The 21,684-nt window shown below is 41.6% G+C and overlaps 1 protein-coding gene across 2 annotated transcripts in view; it reads left to right on the forward strand.

Moving 5' to 3' along the window:
• Window positions 1-21,684, forward strand: part of TPR (translocated promoter region, nuclear basket protein) — an 82,662-nt gene that overhangs the window by 53,847 nt on the left and 7,131 nt on the right. The window contains exons 36-46 of one of the 2 annotated variants that reach the window (XM_005290696.3): window positions 3,138-3,346; window positions 3,637-3,909; window positions 4,876-5,024; window positions 6,005-6,088; window positions 10,520-10,720; window positions 12,339-12,470; window positions 12,976-13,066; window positions 13,744-13,928; window positions 16,209-16,277; window positions 16,754-16,848; window positions 17,617-17,723. In XM_005290696.3, the coding sequence (XP_005290753.2) occupies window positions 3,138-3,346; window positions 3,637-3,909; window positions 4,876-5,024; window positions 6,005-6,088; window positions 10,520-10,720; window positions 12,339-12,470; window positions 12,976-13,066; window positions 13,744-13,928; window positions 16,209-16,277; window positions 16,754-16,848; window positions 17,617-17,723 (1,595 nt within the window). The remainder of the gene's footprint in view (window positions 1-3,137; window positions 3,347-3,636; window positions 3,910-4,875; window positions 5,025-6,004; window positions 6,089-10,519; window positions 10,721-12,338; window positions 12,471-12,975; window positions 13,067-13,743; window positions 13,929-16,208; window positions 16,278-16,753; window positions 16,849-17,616; window positions 17,724-21,684) is intronic. The other variant, XM_024103779.3, reaches the window with a different exon arrangement.

A 21,684-nucleotide genomic window follows, 5' to 3' on the forward strand; every position in this document is an offset into this window, starting at 1 on the left:
TTTGACTGCTGCTACATGTTGAGTGGATGTTTTCAGAGAACTATCCACAATGATGCCAAGATATCTCTCTCTCTCGTGGTAACAGCTAATTTAGACCCCATGATTTTATATGTATAGTTGGGATTATGTTTTCCAATGTGCATTACTTTGCATTTATCAAAATTGAATTTCATCTGCCATTTTGTTACCCCATCACCCAGTTGTTGCTCTCCTCTGGTCTCTTCAATTATAAACATCTTTTCTAAAGTGTGGCGCCCAGAACTGGATACTACTCTATCTCAGGCCTAACCAATGCCGAGTAGAGCGGGACAATTACTTACTATGTCTTACATACAGCACTCCTGTTAATACACCCCAGAATGATATAAGCTTTTTTTTGCAACTGCAGCCATTGTTGATTTTCAATTTGTGATCCACTATAATTTCCAGATACTTTTCAGCAGAACTACCACCTAGCTAGTTATTTCCCATTTTGTGTTCTGTGACAGACCCAGACCAGTGGGGTACAGGAGTCTGGTAGAGGGCAAATATACTGGTCACTGGATGACTAATTTTCTGTTCCCTGAGTGATCAGAACAGGGGCTGAACTAGAGAAATCAGGAACCTGCTAGAACCAGTTAAGGCAGGCAGGCTAATTAGGACACCTGGAGCCAATTAAGAAGAAGCTGCTAGAATCAATTAAAGCAGGCTAATCAGGGCACCTGGGTTTTAAAAGGAGCTCACTTCAGTTTGTGGTGGGAATGTGAGGAGCTGGGAGCAAGAGGCGCAAGGAGCTGAGAGTGAGAGGGTGTGCTGCTGGAGGACTGAGGAGCACAAGCGTTATCAGACACCAGGAGGAAGGTCCTGTGGTGAGAATAAGGAAGGTGTTTGGAGGAGGCCATGGGGAAGTAGCCCAGGGAGTTATAGCTGTCATGCAGCTGTTACAGGAGGCACTATAGACAGCTGCAGTCCACAGGGCCCTAGGCTGGAACCCGGAGTAGAGGGCGGGCCCGGGTTCCCCCCAAACCTCCCAATTGACCTGGACTGTAGGTTCTTCCAGAGGGGAAGGTCTCTGGGCTGTTCCCCAACCCACATGGTGAATCTCTGAGGCAAGAAAATCCGTCAATAAGCGCAGGACCCACCAAGATAGAGTTGGAACTTTGTCACAGTTCATTATTTGGTTTTTTTTTTACTTCCTAAGTGTGGTACTTTGCACTTGTCTTTATTGAATTTCATCTTGATTTCAGTCCAATTCTCTAATTTTTTCAAGGTTGGTTTTGAATTCTAATCCTTCTAATATTCTATTCTTCTAATTTTGAATAGTACCAGACTCAGGCCTGCAGGACCCCTAAAGATATGCCCTCCCAGCTTTAGTATAGTCTTTCAACCAGTTATGCTCTCACCCTAAAGAAATTTCATATAGACTACATTTCCTGAGTTTGCTTATGAGAATGTTGTGGTGACAGTGTCAAAAGCCTTATTAAAATCAAGACACATCACATCTGCTGGTTCCCCCAATTCACTAGTCCAATTAGGGTGACCAGACATTGAACAGTTTGTCCCATGTACCGACCAAAGTATGGTCGGGACGCCATTTCTCCTGATATTTTGTTTCGGGCGCAGCGGCCCTTTTTTTGCTTAGGCGGCGGTGACAGGCAGGGGGGAGTGACTTTTCAATTGTTACACTCACCCGGCACGTCCAGGTCTTTGGCGGCACTCCGGCGGCGGGTACTTCTTTCTTCGGTGGCAAGATTTATTACCCGCCACCGAAATGCCGCCAAGGACCGTCAGCGACTGAAGGACCCGCCGCTGGAGTGCCGCCGAAGACCCAGACGTGCCAGGTGAGTGTAACAATTGAAAAGGCATTCCCCATATGGTGGTCCTGATATTTTGGAGTTATCATCTGGTCACCCTAAGGCCAGTAATCCTGTGAAAGAAGGAAATTAGGTTGGTTTGGCATGATTTGTTCTTGACAGATTCATGCTGTCTGTTCTTTATGACCCTCTTATCCCCTAAGTGCTTACAAATTATTTAATGATTTGTCCCAGTATCTTTCCAGGTACTGAAGTTAGGCTGTCTGGTCTATAATTCCCCGCATCCTCTTTGTTCCCTTTTTTTAAAGATAAGTACTCTCCTTGCCTTTCTCCAGTCCTTTGGGACCTCACTCATCCTCCTTGAGTTCTCAGATAATAATTGCTAACAGTTCCAAGATGGCTTCAGCTAGTTCCTTAAGTACCCTAAGATGTATTTCTTTTGGCCCTGTTGAATTTAATACATCTAACTTATACAAATATTCTTTAACCCAATCTTTCCCTATTTTGACTTGCATTCTTCCCTTCTTGTTGTTAATATTAATTGTAGTGAGTATCTGGTTACTACTCTTCTTTTTTTAGTGAAGACTGAAGCAGAATAGACATTAAAAACCTTAGTCTTCCAAATGTCATCTCTTACTTGGTCTCCTTCCCCACTAAGTAGAAGCCTACACTTTCATCTTTCTCTTGCTGTAAATGTATTTGAAGAGCCTCTTATTACCTTTTATGTCCCTTATTAGCTGTAACTTGTTTTGTGCTTTAACTTTTCAGAATTTGTTCGTACTTGCTTATGCTATTCTTTTGAACTCCTGAGCAATTTGTCCATGTTTTCGCTTTTTGTAGGATTCCTTTTTGATTTTTCAGTTCATAAAAGAGCTCCTAATGGAGACACATTGGCGTCTTACTATTCTTCCTATCTTCCTTTGCATCAGGATAGTTTGCCATTCTGCCTTTAATGTTGTGACCTCTAGAAGTTGCCAACTCTCCTGTATCCCTTAGATTTTCTTCCCATGGGACCCTGCCTTCCAGTTCTCTGTATTTGTCAGTCGTCTTTTTGAAGTCCACAGTTCTTATTCTGCTACTCTCACTCCTTCCTTTCCATAGAATCATGAAATCTATCATTTCATGATCACTTTCACCCATGTGGGCATCCCACCAAGTCTCTGTGATGCCAATTAAATAATAATTTAGCTTGGATACTAGTACTATGCCATGATCTGTTTTAAATGTTGTTGTGAAACTTTTTTAAATCAACATTTGATATGTTGTTAGAAAACTGAATTTGATACACTTGTAAGTCTGACCCTGACTTTGTTAGCACAAATAAAACCAGTGTCCTATTTCCAGTGCTAGCACTTCAGATCCACCAACAGCAAACATTAAGCCAACACCTGTTGTGTCAACTCCAAGTAAAGTGACTGCTACTGCCATACCTGGGAGTAAATCTACTCCAAGAGCAAGTATCCGTCCAATGGTTACTCCTGCTACAGTTACAAATCCAACCACTACTCCAACAGCCACAGTTATGCCTACAACACAGGTGGAAACCCAAGAAGGTAAGTGTTCTAAATAAAGGGCAACTATCTAAATTAAAATAACCTTAAAGGGGCTCCTTTACCTTGAAATCTAGTCAATTTCAGGGTTAAATATAACTTCTGTTATTCTACCTGACCTTGAATCCCCTTGCTAATTTTTTTGTGCTTTTACAGTTTTTATACCTTTAAATCAGTTAACATACATGAGAAACATTAAATCTCACTATCCACTGCTTTCTCAAGTGAAAAGTAATGTGAACTGTACTAGATAATTATAAGCCAATTAAAATGTGCTACCATTTGCTTTCCAGCTATGCAGTCAGAAGGACCAGTAGAGCATGTTCCGGTCTTTGGAAGCACAAGTGGATCTGTACGCTCCACCAGTCCTAATGTCCAGACATCTCTCTCTCAACCCATCTTAACTGTTCAGCAACAGACTCAAGCTACAGCTTTTGTGCAGCCCACTCAGCAAAGTCATCCTCAGATTGAGCCAGCAACTCAAGAGCCACCCCCCACCATTGTAGAGGTCGTACAGAGCTCACAGATAGAAAGGCCCTCCACTTCCACAGCAGTGTTTGGTACAGGTTGGTTTCATTCTCTAAATAAATATACAGGACCTAATCTCATGGTGTGCCCAAACCACTACAGATCCTCATTGAATCAGGCCATAATGCATATAATAGCAGCTGATGGCTTCGTGCTCAAATTGTGGGGTAGGCTTTCAAAAAGACTGAGCTCTGGCCTACCTTCTTGCACCTGCCAAAGTGTTACCTTTTAAAAAATGTGACCTAGCACACTTCTAAACGGTATCCTAGCTGAAACAAGAAGTGAATGTTCACATGTCTATTCAAACTAATGCTGGATGTTAAATCTTGTTTGCTCCAGAAAAAAGCAGGATCTCCCCTCATTCGCTTCTCAATTTCCTCAATCTTGCTTTGGTATGAAGATTCAGAATTTAATATAAAGGTTTGGGTCTAAACTTTATAAATGACTACTGTAGGAAAGCAAACTAAATCAACTGAACTGAACATATATTCTGTGATTGTACCTGTACTTTCTTCAAACCCCCCATCTAGGCCTTAGGTGGCAATATAAAAAAAATTAGATCTTACTGCTGCATTGAGCATCTGTCATTATAGATGCTTCTGTTATTTGCAAAATTTACCCCCAAAATTACCCATTGTGACTATTTTTAATTGTCTTTGCTGCTATGCACGGAAATGTTAGCGACCACGTTTTGTCAGGAACAAGACTACTGAAAAACAAACAAAAAAGCTGAAGCAAATCTGGGTTCTGGTGGACTTTGAATAGGGGCCAGTTTCACAGAGGGGGGCCTGCAGCTCAGAAAGCTCTGCTGCCAGCACTAGTGTGTTCATCCCCAGGAGCGAACAGCAAGACGCTCCTATCCAGTCCCAAGTGCCATGGTTGAGTATAGAGCAAGAGGCAGTCCCTCAGAGAAAAATCTGAAATCATCTGGCTTTCTGCCAGTTTCCTAAACCCTTTTTGTGTGCCATAATGCTCTTGAAAATAACACCGAGGGCTGTTTCAAGTTTCAGCTACCCCAAGTTCTTCCTTGCCCAAGCGTCCACGAGAGGAGGAAGAGGATAGCACAGTAGAAAACTCGGAACAAATTTCAGAGGAAACCGTGGATATACCTCTTCCAAAGAAACTGAGAAGCGTACAGAGAGTTGGACCTGAGGTTTGTAAGAAGGGAAAATACTTCCAGTGAATAATTTTACCCCGCCCAGGATTTGAGATTGGAATAAGCTTTTGACAAGGATCCTGTTTCAAAAGCTTTTAAAATTCTGTTGCTGGCAAAGTCAGGAACCTTTTGTGAAAATGATAATTGACAAACTCTTTTCCTGTGGTTCTCAACCAGGGATCCAAGGAGACCGAGAGCAGATTTCAGGGGGTCCGACAAGCAGGGCTGGCATTAGACTTGCTGGGGCCCAAGGCAGAAAGCCGAATCCCCACCACTTGGGGCTGAAGCTGAAGCCTGAGCAACAGCTTTATAGGGGCCCCAGGCAATTGCCCTGCTTGCTACTTCCTAATGCCGCCCCTGGCTTTTATATGCAGAAAACCAGTTTTTGTGGCACAGGTGGGCCATGGAGTTTTTATAGCATGTTGGGGGGCGGGCTCAGAAAGAAAAAGATTGCAAACCCCTGCTCTATACCATTAGAATAGGCTACACCTTGAACTTCCAAATAAAGCAAAAGTTATAGCATTTAATGGCAGGGGCTTTGTGTTAAAGAGTAGAATTTTTATTAGTTTAAGGAAAACACTGTTAATTTGAAATCCATGCAGTTGAGCTTAGCAGTATTTTGAATATGCCTTGAAAGGAATGAGGTGGGTGTCAGGAAGGCAGGAGATGCAGAAATTGAAAATGAGAAATAAGGCTGTGGGCAAGAGTTTTAGCAGTGTGGATAGAGAGAAGGCCAGGTCTTTGAGTTATGGAGAAAGAAGCAGCAATAATATTTGGACATGGTCTGGATATTCAGATGTAGAGAGAAAATGGAATCTCATATGACACTTATGAGGAGATGTCAGAAAAGCAGAAATATGAGATTGGATGGAGAGAGGCTAGTCAACAGTCACAAGATAGGTATTGTTCATTGATGTAGAAATGGTAGTTGTCTGTTTGACTGGCGCTCTCACTATGAAAAATACATGCTTTTTCAGGAGGAAGTCACGGCAGAAGAAAGCACTGACGGTGAGGTAGAAACTCAAATTTACAATCAAGATTCTCAAGACTCCATTGGAGAAGTAAGCAAAAAAAAAAAAAATCTTAATTTTAATTGTAGCATGAACAGCCCTTCCCTGCAAATACCACTTTTGTATTTTAACAATTGCGGAAGTTAGCATTGTATATCAATCTAGTCGCTATTAGAAAAGCGTCCGTTGATGGTAACATCTTTGTGAAATGTCAGTCATAATTTAGAGATTTGTAATGGAAATCAGTTTGTATAGATTATAACAATTTTTAGGGCTAGAAGTTTCGTTCAGTGTATATTTAATTTTGATTGCGATTTTCACATACCTCCATAGATAGTAGTTGGCATGTATATATAACTTCACATTTTCAAAGAACTCACTCACTCATGCCCTTCACCCCAATCAGGGTATGGGCCGCCAACCACAGATCTCCAGAGTCCTCTATCCTAGGCCATTTGCTGTAGGTGGTTCCAGGTATAGCCCATTTTTATGCTATCAGCCTGAAGGTCGCGTCACCAGGTGTTTCTTGGACGGCCTCTTTTCCGCTTGCCTTGGGGGTTCCACCGCAATGCCTGCCTAGTGATGTTGGTTGGCTGCTTGCGTACGTATAGTGTGTTCTATCCAGTCCCACCTTCTCCTTCTAATTTCTTCCTCTGCTGGAAGTTGACGGGTCCTCTCCAAGAGGTAGATGTTGCTGATGGTGTCTGGCCAGCAGATCTGGAGAATTCTTCTAAGGCAACTATTTATGAAGGTCTGGATCTTCCTGGTGGTTTTTCAGTTGTCCTCCAGGTTTCAGCTCCATACAATAAGACTGATTTCACGTTGGAATTGAACAGTCCAATCTTTGTTGCCAAAGACAGCTCTCTGGAGCTCCAGATGTTCTTGAGCTGTAAGAAAGCTGCTCTTGCCTTACTGATCCTTGCTTTTGATGTCTGTGTCCGTGCCACCCTGTTGGTCGATGATGCTGCCTAGGTAGATGAAGGACTGCACTTATTCCAGAGGGCTTCCATTCAGTGTGACGGGGTCATTACTGATGGAGTTAATCTTGAGGATCTTGGTCTTGTCCTTGTGGATGTTGAGGCCAACCTGTGATGATGTGGCTGCCACGTTAGTCTTCTCTTGCATCTGCTGTTTGCTATGCGAAAGGAGTGCAAGGTCGTCGGCAAAGTCCAGGTCATCAAGCTGGGTCCACAACGTCCACTGGATTCCGTTCCTGAGCTCATAAGTGGATGTCTTCATAATCCAATCAATGACAAGGAGAAAGAGAAATGATGACAACAAATATCCTTGTCTGACTCCGGTTTGCACCTGGAAGCTGTTTGTAAGCTGCCCTCCATGGATCACTCTACAGCGTATGCCGTCATATAAGTTCTAATCAAGTTAACCACCTTTACTGGGATGCCATAGTGCCGAAGGAGCTTCCAGAGAGTCTCTCAATCAACGCTATCGAATGCTTTCTCATAGTCAACAAAGTTGATGTACAACGTGGAGTTCCATTCCATAGACTGCTTGACTATGATGCAGAGCGTTGCTATCTGGTCCGTGCATGATCTATTTTGCCGGAAACCTGCCTGCTCATCTCGTAGCTGTGGATCGACGGCATCCTTCATTCTCTCTAAGAGAACTCGGTTGAAGATCTTCCCTGGCACCGACAGAAGTGGGATTCCTCTGTAGTTGGCACAATTGCTGAGGTCTCCTTTCTTGGGGATTTTAATAAGGTATCCCTCTTTCCAGTCTGCCGGAATCACTTCTTCCCATATCTTCTCAAAAAGGGAGTACAGCATTTCCACTGAAGCATCCAGATCTACTTTCAGGGCCTCTGCTGGAATATCGTCAGGTCCAGCCGCCTTCCTGTTCTTCATCATAGTGATGGATTTTCTGATCTCATCTCTGGTAGGTCTATCACAATTGATTGGAAGGTCTTCGTTGGCTGCGTCAATGTCTGGTGGATTTAGTGGTGCTGGTCTATTTAGGAGTTCCTCAAAGTGCTCCGCCCATCTATTCATCTGTTGTTCTATTTCTGTTATAGACTTTCCCTGCTTGTCTTTGACAGGACGTTCTGGCTTGCTGAACTTTCCACACTGTCGCTTGGTGATGTCATACAGCTGTTTCATATTACCATTGTATGCTGCCTGTTCCGCTTCTGCTGCCAGTCCATCCACATAATCTCTCTTATCCTTCCTAATATTCCTCTTCACTACTTTATGGGCTTCAGCATACTCTTCTTGCGCTTTAGCCTTTGCTGCTCTAGTCCTGCTGTTATTAACTACTGCCTTCTTCTTCTTTCTATCGTCTATCTTAGTCAAGGTCTCTGCTGTGATCCACTCTTTCTGCTGGTATTTCTTGATTCCAAGCACTTCCTGGCATGCTGACCTAAGTGTCTCTCTCACTTTCTGCCATCTGTTGGATGCACTGTCTTCCTCTTCCTCAGACCGATCCTGTAGTACTGAAAACTTATTCTTCAGCGTCAGTCCAAAATCTTCTTTGATCTTATGATCCTTCAAAAGGCTGACGTTGTACTTCGCTCTTCTATCTGACACGTCTATCCAGTTCTTCAGCTTCAATCTGGCCACCACTAAGTGATGGTCGGACACTACGTCTGCTCCTCTTCTAACTCTAACGTCTAAAGATCTTCTGAACTTCTTACTAATACAGACATGATCGATCTGGTTTTCTGTCGTGCCTGCTGGCAATACCCAGGTACTCTTGTGGATCCGCTTGTGAGGAAAGATGCTACCTCCTATGACCAGGTTGTTAAGTGCACACAAATCTCTCTCCATTCTCACTCATCTCTCCCAGAGCATGGGTCCCCATGACTAGTTCATATCCTGTGTTGTCAGGTCCAATTTTGGCATTAAAGTCTCCCATAAGGATAGTAATGTCTTTGTCTGGGGGAGTCTCTAATATTTTCTGAAGTCTGTTGTAAAAATAGTCTTTGTCCCCCTCTTCACTGTCATTGGTTGGAGCATAGCACTGTACAACATTCATCTTAATCCTCTTCATTTTAGTTCTGAAGGATGCTGTGATGATCCTGGAACCATGTGCCTCCCAACCAATCAGTGCTCTCTGTGCCTGCTTGGACAACATGAAGCCTACTCCCTGTGTGTGGGGTGCGTCGCTCTCTTCATGTCTGGAATACAGCAACAGCTCTCCTGTCAACAATCGTCTCTGTCCAGCTTGCGTCCATCTTGTCTCGCTAATGCCTAGTAGGGTCAGATTGTTGCTCCTCATCTCTGCTGCGACCTGCGCCGTCTTTCTTGACTCGTACATGGTCCTCACGTTCCATGTACCGATGGTAATCCTCCTAGTTGCAAGAAGAGTAATCGGCTTAGTGGCTTCCTCACGACTTTCACCACCCAGCGTCATGCTTCTTCGAGTTGAAGACCCTTCTTTTTCCAGGCTAAAAGTCTCTGTTATCTCTATTGTTGGCGTTTCTGTAGCAAATTAATTTTTTACGGGGTGGAGTTGCTAGCCCCACGCCCAACCCTCCTCCTTTATCCTGACCTGGGACAGGCAGATGGCCCCAAAGGAGACTCTGGTGGAGTTTTCAAAGAACTATATAAACATTAAGTACTGCCACTGAATTATGTAATAATTTTACTTTTGGGGGAAACTGAGAGATAAGGATTAAAGGAGTCACATCAGAGCCAGGATTGGAGTTTGTGAGTTCTAAATTCTTAAATTTCTTGCTTTGTTCCTGCAGACTACACTGCTTTTTTTCATTTTTTTGGCTTTATGTTGCAGAAAGATTCTGTGACAAATAGTTGAGCATGTTTCAATCAGCAAGGAACTGGGGGGGGGGGGGGGGGGGGTGGTCACAAAAGGGTATAGGCAGTGAAGACAATGTCATTAGTTCTGTTCAGTACCTTAGACTTTCCTTTGTATTTATTTAGAGACAGATTCCTTGTCATCTCACCACCAGTTTGACATACTACTCTTTTGCATGTTGATGGGCTCCTCTAACAGAGCTGTTGTAATTGATTTGGCCAGTTCTCCTTTCTCCCAGCTGTATGTGTATTAGGGCAAACCAGAGTACATTACGCATATGCTACCAGCGAGGCTCTCTTTACATATTCTCTGGGCACTTCTCCTTATTCAGGCACTATGCCCAGATTGTCCCAGAATGCATCAATACAAATATAATTGCCATCTTTGGTAGGTGTGAATTCATGTAGTAGCATAGTTTGTGGACCCAGCAAAAAGCTACTGAGTGGACACAACAAAAATGTGGTTGTTGCAACCAGTTAAGATGAGTGTCACAAACAGATTACAACAACACAGCTGTAGTGTAGAGTGGACCCAAATCTGATCTAGGTTCTGAACCACAAGTGGTGACACAGCTGCTTTTAGCTGCACTCATGGAGGGCTTTAAAAGTTAAATGGAATTGGAAATTGACTTAATCTCTCCTGTGGCAAACATTTTTAAAAACACATATATGAAGTATCACTTTTATTTTAGTAACTTTCCTTTATCTTTGAAAGGGGGTCACCCAGGGAGAGTACGCTCCCATGGAAGACAGTGAAGAAACGTCTCAGTCCCTCCCAATAGATCTTGGACCTCTTCAGTCCGATCAACAGAATACCTCATCGTCCCAGGATGGCCAGTCCAAGAGAGATGATGTCATTGTGATTGACAGCGATGACGAAGAGGATGATGATGAGGAAAATGAAGGCGAGCAAGAAGTATGTCTGGCTTATTTGTAGTTTGTGATCTTCAATGTCTTTGTGCAAATAAACAGCTCATCCTGCAGGTGGCTACCAAAAAGCAATTAAATTGTTTTGTTTTGTTTTTTTCTTTGTAAAGACGAACTCACAATTTACAAACTTCTGCTGTTTAGCAATAAACATAGAAAAGCATATGCACTCTTAGAAGTTCTGCGCATCCATTTACCTGGCCTGAGCAGAATTAAAACAATACATTTTCTCATTGATGCAGGAAAAACTAAGCACACAATTCCTGTTAATAGGAATTCTGCACTTATTCATACAGCTGGACATTTAAATTTATTTACTCAACTCAGCTTGATTTTTTGAACTGTTGTGAAGTTGACTGAAGCACTTATTTATATAATGAAATGTCTCTGCTAGCCAGGTTGTGGAGAGGTTTTCAGCACAGAAATAAGTTTGAAGTAGCTTTTAAAAAAAAATTCCTATCCTTAAGTGAAATCCTCAGTATTTCTTGCTTCACAAAAAAAAAAAAAAAAAATCAACCAACCCCCAGAATATATCACACTGACATTACCAAATACCTTGAGTTTTTCTGTTATTAATGTAACTTATTTATACAGGTTAAACCCGTCTAGTCCGGCACCCTCGGGACCTGACCGGTGCCGAACCAGAGAATTTGCTGAACCACAGGAGGTCAATGCAGAGTGCCAGTGGGTCTCCATAGGCGTGGGAAGTAGAGGTGGGGGGGGGGGGAGTGGATGCTGCAGCACCCCCAGGCTTTGCACCTAACATGGCCCCCTGCCCGGGTGCCCCACTGCCACCTGCCGTCCCGGCCACTGGCCCCCCGCCTGGGAGTTCCGATGCCGGCCCTAGGTCCCAGCCATTGGCCCCCTGCCTGGGGTCCCAGCCGCCGGCCCCAGTTCCTCCTCTTCCCTCCTGGAGCTTGAACGCCACGAATCAGCTGTTTGTGGTACTCCGGAAGCGCTGGGAGGGAGGAGGTGGAGTTGGTAAGCGCGGGGCCGCCGGCGCATGAGAGGCGCGGGGAGAGGGGGAGCTTTGCACCGGTGGATGTGCCACACCACTAATTTTTCCCCATGGGTGCTCCGGGGCTGGAGCACCCACTAAGTCGGCGCCTATGCCAAACCATGGACGTTGCCAGACCAGGGAGTGCCGGATTAGCGAGGTTCAACCTGATCCCCTGAGACTCCAGTTAGGATCCCAGCCTCATTATGCCAGATCCTATACAAATATATACAATGACACAATCTGAGAGAACCCAAGAGAACTAGCTTAAAGCAGGCATATTTTAATTAGTCACTATATAAACTTTTTCATGCATCTCTGTCACTGCACATTACTCCAGATGACAATCAAATTTTTCACTTGACCTACTACATTTGAAGTTTGTATATGCCTAAAAATGAATTCTGAACATCTCTAGAAAGAGACCTTCAGAGAAAATCTATCTGTTCATTGCACACTACAAAATGATTTAGCCATTCTCTAAAATGGCGATAATGATACTAACCTCCTTTGTAAAGGGCTTTGAGATCTATAGATGAAAAGTACTATATAAGAGCTAGATATTATCCTTTTGGGCTCTTCCTAAAGCTGTGTTATGCTACATTTGTAGGATTATGAAGATGAGGAAGAGGAGGATGAAGATGATGATGAAGATACAGGAATGGGGGATGAAGGTGATGATAGTAATGAAGGAACTGGGAGTGCTGATGGCAATGATGGATATGAAGCAGATGATGCTGAGGTAAGAGTAGCAACCTTTTGTAGACATATGAGATCTCTTGAGGTAATTGTGATGTTACAGCTTGTTCCTATTGTAATCCACATGTTGAGAAAGGAAAACCTTAATTTGAACTGATCCAGGTAAATTGGATTTTGTGGTTAGGTGATAAATATAGTTCATGTTGCAACTGGTTTTCTTCAGTAAAAAACTTTTCAATGTGTGGAAAGGTTGGATAATACAAAGTACAGGACACAGCATAAGCTTTATAATACTAAAATATGGTAGCTGTGAAGCTAGCCAAGTGTAACTCTTAACAACAAATGTTTATTAGTTGAAACATTGAATAAATGATATTTTGATAGGTTTTAAAACTTGTGTAAATGTATACATAGTTGTTCTTTACAACTATGTACGGTATATAAAATCTCTTAAGTTTTCATCTTTCCTATATGAGCTTTTTCTATTCTCTTTCAATTATTGGCCTGGGTGGAGTTTTGCACTGAATCACTGTTTTATGTATTTTTAGGGTGCTGATGGTACAGATCCTTGTACAGAAACTGAAGAGAGCATGGGAGGTGGAGAAAGCAACCAGAGAGCAGCAGACTCTCAAAACAGTGGTACAATTAATCTGTGCTATCTCTAAAGTCTCTGGTTATGAGGGGGGACGTGTGCAAGCATTTTGAGCTCTTTCTGTTAAAACATGTATTTTTGAATTTGAGGTGGAAAAGATAGATTTACTGGAGCACACTTTGAGGTGTGCTCCAGTAAAATTCTATAAGCTAACTAGCACTGGGTGTATTCAATATTTGTATGGAAAACATTACTTGCAGAAAGAGCTGTTGATGATTCAGTAGATGATCCTCTTCCCTCTGAGTCATTGGTGAACAGTTGCCTATCATGGTGCTAATTGTTTCTTTAACATGTAGACATGCTGTCTTTCAAATGACTTTTTAAATCCGGGCACTGTTCAATTGTCACTGTTGGTCAATTACTGCTTTTTGCACGCGTAGAAATGTCTGCTTTAGCATGTTAATCTATTTTCAGTTTTGGTATATGTTCTGTAAGTTTTTATTGCAGCTTCATCTCAAACTACTCGTGATTCCATTTGGGTGATGGGTGAAGTGACCCCATATTCTTTAGAAAATATTACAGTGTACATCAATTTTTTTAAGTTGTCATACTTCTATCATTGCAACTAAGGACAGTAAATTAAAAGAAGTATTGCCTGAATTACTCTGGTCATAGATTTGTGGAGTACAGTGTTTTTATTGTGTGATATTTCCTTGCATTTTAGGCGAAGGAAGTACAAGTGCTGCAGAGTCCACTTTCTCCCATGAAAGTTCAAGAGAACAGCAGCCAACATCTGCCTCAGAAAGGCAGGCTCCTCGGCCACCTCAGTCACCACGCAGACCACCACATCCTCTACCTCCACGACTGACTATTCATGCTCCACCCCAGGAACTGGGACCACCAGTACAGGTAGGAAATCACTCAACGCTTTAGAAAATTAAGGAAACTACTTAACTATGTAGCTTTTTGTAAATAAGGTGTTAGTCCTGTGTATTTGGTCCAACTGTATTACTTTTATATGGTATCTTACAAAAAGGAAACATACAGATATTAATTGAAACAGCTGAGCAAATTAACTTAAATTTCTCATCTCTTGAAATATGGCAGTGATTTTACTTACTAGCTGTACAAGTGAAATGACCATTACAAGCAGTAAGGCAATAGTGATGGGTGTGTATCTTGAAATGATTATACCAGCACTGTTCTAGTCAATACTTGTCAGTATTTCCACTCTAAAAGCAGTTTTTGAGCAGGCTGTAACTCAACAAGATCTGATTCAGATTTTTGTTAAATATTTTTTGCCCGGATGCAGGTGTGGCATAAGGAAACTCCCACTGTCGTCTCAGCTAACCTTTTTGTGCCCAATGCCTTGCCTTTAAGCTGTACGTGACATCTTAAGATTCTACAGAATTTTAAGCTTTCACTTTAAAAAAAAAAAGAAGTCTTATCCTTATGGTTGCAAAAAGATGTGATTGTGAGCTTATTCTTTACAGTCCCCTTGTTCTGAGAGGTGCGCGCTGTTCCAGTTTATTTCTATGGGGTGTTTATCTCTGAACCCTAGTGATAGATTACATGTCAACATTAACTATTCCACTTTACCAGAAACTTCAGCTAGCATGCTTATATTTCATGGTTGGACCTAGCAGTGGGTAAGGAAGGTTGGAAAGCGGCTGTTTTTAAAAGCATAGTGCTACACAGATGAGTCCTGCAGTGTCACGGGATCTCTCCTTGACTTCAGTGTATGAGCCCGCCCCATGTATGAGGTGTGGAAAATGTTGCAGCTAGTGAGGACAGAGAGAATGATTTTCCCTGTACTTTCGTCCTCTCTTGAAAATCAGGGTTCTTTTCCTCAGTGTAGCCTGATGGGGAGCTGAATTGGAAGCACAAATTGCAGAGTGGGAAGAGGAGCAAGGCCTGTGCTCAGCTAGTACATGTAACAACACCTGCCAAATTTCAAATCATCTCTGCCCCAAGAAAGAACAGATAGAAAAGAAGAATAGAGAAAAAATAAAGATCAAAAAAACAAAGTGCAGAGAGAAAAAAGGTAGCACACAAGGAAGGATGGGATAAAAGAGGTGGGATAGATAGGAGAATGGGGAAAGAATGGAGAAAGAAGACAAAGACCAGAAACCACATTGATCACGGTTGGAAGTTGAAGCTAGACAAATTCAGGCTGGAAATAAGGCATACATTTTTAATAAGAGCAATTCATCATTGGAACCATTTACCAAAAGTTGTGATGGAGTCTCCATCACTGGCAATTTTAAAAACAAGATTTAATTTTTGTAAGAGAGATGCTTTAGGAATTATTTTGGGGAAATTCTGTGGCCTGAATCTGTATGGGACCTTGCATACTTTATTACACCGAGAAATGTTGAATGCAGCTGTCAGTAGGCTTCTACTCCGTCTGCCTTGACTAGGTCTCATTGAGAGTTGGTCTGCACTGCTGCTTAATTGGTTTGAGAATTTAAGTGGTGAGCTATGCTGAGCATGCTTCCTCCACAGTACAGTGAGCACCAAGAGAGAGTGGAAGAATGAATGCCAGAAGTTTTGACAGTTCCGTGCTCAGAACTTGAAATTTTTTAAGTTTTTTAGGAAAAAAATTAAGCTGACCTTAATAGTTCTAACTTAAACACAATTATAATTGTTCATAAATTTTTCATTTGGTTTATTGTGCTCTTTCAAGAGATTATAATATGGTTTATAATATTTTGTTTATTTTCTAAAGCCTTTCTGTGTGTGATGAAGTGCACAAAAAACCCGCTTTGAGCACTTTACACTAAATGCTAAACCACTGAACCATTTGTTTAGATTATACTAAAATTGTGTCTTGTGAAAATGATTTAAATGCCATTGATACACTCACTATTTCCTCTTTACTCAGAGTTCCTATATTAATTTCCCCCCTTTTGGGTGTAATATTGTCTCATTTTGTAAAATAGTTGATTCCACCTGATTCAGGATTGCTTTAACTATAGGAATTAAGTGCATGATTAAATATATCTGGAATATGGCTTTCACCAATAAACAAAAATATGCTAGCTGGTTTTGTTACTCAAGTCATGCTTTTGGTAGAAAGCCAAAATAATTTATCTTTTATCACTAAACTTTATTCCTGACGATATTTGCATGTTGCTAGAATCCCCAGGAAACATTTATAGCACTTTTATTCCTCCTTTTACTATAAAGAGAATCCAGATGACTCGGAGGCAGTCAGTGGGACGTGGGCTTCAGCTAACTCCTGGTATAGGGGGCATGGTAAGTAAATGGCAGTCTGCTCCTAAAAAACCTTTATTGAGAGAGCACTCTGAACTTTGTAGTCTTATAAGACTACCAGAGCAGTAAAGAATTCCTTGGGTGTTTGTGTAACATTGCAGATTGGTTTAGTCAAGCTCTGGTTTTCGTGTTAATGGGACTTCCATCCCTTAACTTATTCCAAATGTGAATACCAGGCAAGGTGTGTTAAGTATAAGATGAAGCTAAAAACGCTTAAGAATCTGGGTCAGTTTAGACACAGCCAATATTTATTACTATTTTTTAGGAATAAATCTTTTAAAATACTTTTTTATTTTGACATTGGTTCCCTTCACACTGTTGACTAGACAAATAATAGTTAAAGCTGATGCATCTATTTTTTTGGGAGGGAACAACCTTTGTAGATGAGTTTTATTTAGAAGCAAGCAGAGTAGGAATAATGAATATATTTTAGCTTCTGATCTTAATATTTTTTTCAGCAGCAACACTTTTTTGATGATGAAGACAGGACAGTTCCAAGCACCCCAACTCTTGTGGTACCACATCGTACAGATGGATTTGCAGAAGCAATTCAGTACGTAGAAGTCATAATAATAAAAGCAAGTGCTCTTGTATATTTTCCTTTTATAACAGTTGAATGGTTCTTTGCTTAAAGGTAAATGAAAATATAATGATTTAATGATTGTGTAGTAAGATACTAAATAGCATTCCATCTACTAGATGGTTAAGAGAAAGTCACAAATATTGAGATGTTTGAACCGTACATCATAAAACGGGGTTCAGAAAAGTAAGTTTCTGATCTCATTCTAATGTAGTGTAACCTATTTGTTTAAAAAGTCATACAATTAAATTACTAGGGCAACAGTGGGTTATCATGCTACTTTGAGCCCCTCTTTTGCACATTCACATTAATGCTAGAAGTGACAAAAGCATGTTTTCTCAATATTGACTATAAAGATCAGTTAAAATACACTAGCAAGCTGCTGTGGAGAATAGTTGCTTATCCCAACTTTGGATAGAGGAGAGTAGAGGACATGCTCAGCAGGCCACTTACAAATTAGTTGTGTAAAGCCATAGGAGCTATTTAAATGTTACAGTATTCATTGAAAGCAATTTTACTATTTTCTTACTAGTGGAGTATTTTTTGACCCTATCATTTTGATGCAGCCATAATGGAGAAACTAATTCCTTTGGATAATGCTGATAAAACTAAGTGTTATCTATGTTTGGATACTAATCTTATTTGTATCATAGATAATTTGTTTTCCTTATTCAATTAAAATAATTTTATTATAGTTTTTAGTTTATTAAACTGTTTACAGCACATTATGCATCTTTGTAGTTCCCCCCAGGTTGCTGGAGTTCCCAGATTCAGGTTTGGGCCTCCAGAAGATATGCCACAGACTAGTTCCAGCCACTCCGATCTTGGCCAACTTGCATCACAAGGAGGTAAATCTGTGTAATACCTTTGTTTTATGATTGTTAGAAAAAATGTAAACAGCTTGAGAAACTAATCAAGCTTGAGTAATTGTCACCTCCATTCCAACTATATCCTTGTCTGTACTTCTGTGTAGTTGTAGGAAGGGTAAAAGGACTAAGGAGGCAGAGAAGATGTTTTGCTTATCTAGTACTGTTAGCTTTGTCATTTGTAACTACTATTAATGTAAGGATGATTGACAGTTTAGGCTTGGAAAGACTCGATTTTTATTAGTAAATGTAGGTAAATGTCAATTTCACCATACATACACAAACCGATGAAAAAATATTTTAATTGATGATAACTGAAATTTAAAGATAAGCAGCATTTTTCTTACTTGGAGAACTTAGTTTGTTTTAAGGATGTTTACTTTGTATATTTTGACGTGTGATGTTGACAACTTTTTGTGATTTCATGCTTATAAAGCTTTAACTTTTCTGAATCTCAACATCTATTGTCGTTAAATAATTCTTACCCTCCACCTCAATAATTTCCAGCAACTGTGAAAATATAAATAGATACAAATAAAAAGTTGCTTAAATAAACATGGATATTATCTGTTAAAGTTATAAAATTAATTCTGCTAAGCCTATGTTTAGCCATTTAGAATAGCATGTACAAGTATTGGGAAAACCAACACTAACGCAGTGAAGTAGGTAGCTTGTTGAGCCATTGTGTTGTCAGGCAGAGACTGCCTGCGTCACCGTATGTGACAAATTGAAATTTGATTTCACTCAAGCAAAATTAAAACACACAAAATATAACAGATGCTTTCAAATTGCACAGCATACAGTTCTCTAGCATGTCTTGATGTGAGTCTCTGTTGATCTTCTCACCATTGGTTAATGTGTGTCGAGATCTATTGTACTCAGTAGATTAGCCTCGATGTCCCACAAGAAAGTTTTTGTTACTCTCACTCACACACGAGAGTGACATTGCTATATATGGGCCTTCCATGCATAACATACGAAACATTAATCTGTTCCAAAGACCAAATCTCTACTCCCCTGTCTCACTTTAAACTATTTCCCAATTGGATTAGTCCCCTTCCAGGAGGGATACTGTTAAGCTGTGTGTCAGAGTAGCAGCCGTGTTAGTCTGTATCCTCAAAAAGAACAGGAGTACTTGTGGCACCTTAGAGATTAACAAATTTATTAGAGCATAAGCTTTCGTGGGCTATAGCCCACTTCTTTGGATGCATAGAATGGAACAATATTGAGGAGATATATATACAGAGAGCATGAACAGGTGGGAGTTGTCTTACCAACTCTGAGAGGCCAATTAAGTAAGAGAAAAAAACTTTTGAAGTGATAATCAAGCTAGCCCAGTACAGACAGTTTGATAAGAAGTGTGAGAATACTTACAAGGGGAGTTACAAACATGGAATCTAATGGCTCAGCCATTCCCAGTCTTTATTCAATCCTGAGTTGATTGTATCTAGTTTGCATATCAATTCCAGCTCAGCAGTCTCTCGTTGGAGTCTGTTTTTGAAGTTTTTCTGTTGTAAGATAGCCACCCGCAGGTCTGTCATTGAATGGCCAGACAGGTTAAAGTGTTCTCCCACTGGTTTTTGAGTATTATGATTCCTGATGTCAGATTTGTGTCCATTAATTCTTTTGCGTAGAGACTGTCCGGTTTGGCCAATGTACATGGCAGAGGGGCATTGCTGGCACATGATGGCATATATCACATTGGTAGATGTGCAGGTGAACGAGCCCCTGATGGTATGGCTGATGTGATTAGGTCCTATGATGATGTCACTTGAATAGATATGTGGACAGAGTTGGCATCGGGCTTTGTTACAAGGATAGGTTCCTTGGTCAGTGTTTTTGTTCAGTGATGTGTGGTTGCCGGTGAGTATTTGCTTTAGGTTGGGGGGTTGTCTGTAAGCGAGGACAGGTCTGTCTCCCAAGATCTGTGAGAGTAAAGGATCATCTTTCAGGATAGGTTGTAGATCTCTGATGATGCGCTGGAGAGGTTTTAGTTGGGGGCTGAAGTTGACAGCTAGTGGTGTTCTGTTATTTTCTTTGTTGGGCCCGTCTTGTAGGAGGTGACTTCTAGGTACTCGTCTGGCTCTGTCAATCTGTTTTTTCACTTCAGCAGGTGGGTATTGTAGTTTTAAGAATGCTTGATAGAGATCTTGTAGGTGCTTGTCTCTATCTGAGGGATTGGAGCAAATGCGGTTATATCTTAGAGCTTGGCTATAGACAATGGATCGTGTGGTGTGTCCTGGATGGAAGCTGGAGGCATGTAGGTAAGTGTAGCGGTCAGTAGGTTTCCGGTATAGGGTCGTATTTATGTGACCATTGCTTATTAGCACAGTAGTGTCCAGGAAATGGACCGCTTGTGTGGATTGATCTAGGCTGAGGTTGATGGTGGGATTGAAATTATTGAAATCATGGTGGAATTCCTCAAGGGCTTCTTTTCCATGGGTCCAGATGATGAAGATGTCATCAATGTAGCGCAAGTAGAGTAGGGGCGTTAGGGGACGAGTGCTAAGGAAGCATTGTTCTAAGTCAGCCATAAAAATGTTGGCATACTGTGGGGCCATGCGGGTACCCATAGCAGTGCCACTGACTTGAAGGTATATATTGTCCCCAAATGTGTAATAGTTGTGGGTGAGGACAAAGTCACAAAATTCAGCCACCAGGTTAGCTGTGACATTATCGGGGATACTGTTCCTGATAGCTTGTAGTCCATCTTTGTGTGGAATATTGGTGTAGAGGGCTTCTACGTCCATAGTGGCCAGGATGGTGTTTTCTGGAAGATCACTGATGGATTGTAGTTTCCTCAGGAAGTCAGTGGTGTCTCAAAGATAGCTGGGAGTGCTGGTAGCGTAGGGTCTGAGGAGAGAGTCCACATAACCAGACAAGCCTGATGTTAGGGTGCCAATGCCTGAGATGATGGGGCGTCCAGGATTTCCAGGTTTATGGATCTTGGGTAGCAAATAGAATACCCCTGGTCGGGTAAGCTGTGCTCTAACTTCATTATTGCAAAGCAAAGGAATAGGGCTGGCATTGTGTTCTTGAAGGTAGCTAGATAAAGATGAGCCTGAAGCTGTGACTGAATATGATAGTCCACTGAAAATGCTTTCAATTCCTATGAGCTTGAACCTGGGGAAATCCAGCGTCAGTGCATTCCTTATGATCAGAGCTGCTGTGGTAGAGTACAGAAGAGAGCAAGTCTTTGAGATAGATATGCCCTTGTCTACTATGATGGTGGGCAGGCAATTGCTCATCCTTGTCCTTGCTGCTGTTGTGCAGCAAACGGTCTCCCTTCCATGCCTTCCTGGCAGCACAGACGCAACTGTAAGAGATTTGCTAAAGCACTCATTGTAGGGGTGGCACTGAGCAAAGTAGTGGATTGAGAAGAGTCAGAAAAGCAAAACGGAGAGAAGATCAAGAACTGAGGGCAGTAATATTTTGTTGAGAAGTATAGCACCATCACTAAGATAAGCTTTGGAAAAAGAAAAATTGCTAGGGGATTGCACATTTTATAGCTTGTATAGGCAGATCTTATTGCACACACGAAGGGCTCCCTGCATTCCTCCAATCTTCCTATAAGCCTCCTGTGTGCCACTGTCTCATCCCTCATATCCAGGGACTCCCTGCAGTTCCCTCAATCTCCCCCAGACAGGTGTTCTGTGTGCCCTGCATTCCTCTTTCTCTCATACCAGACTTCTCCTTTCTCCTCCCTACCAGCTGCTCTATGTGCATGCCCATTCTCACTTCCCCTATGCCTCCCATTTCCTATGATAGAAGATCTGTGTTCATCACCACCCGTATCCGGATCCCCCAGCCTCCCACCATTCAGGAGTTTTGTGTGCCAAATACTGTCCTCCTCTCCCATTCCAGGGTCTCCCTTTCTTACCCTCCCCCATGGCATGGGCTCTGTATGCGCCCCTATGCCCTCTTTTCCCCTCCCACCATACCA

This window comes from Chrysemys picta, chromosome 8, assembly GCF_011386835.1.
Source record: "Chrysemys picta bellii isolate R12L10 chromosome 8, ASM1138683v2, whole genome shotgun sequence".
Lineage (NCBI taxonomy): Eukaryota > Metazoa > Chordata > Testudines > Emydidae > Chrysemys > Chrysemys picta.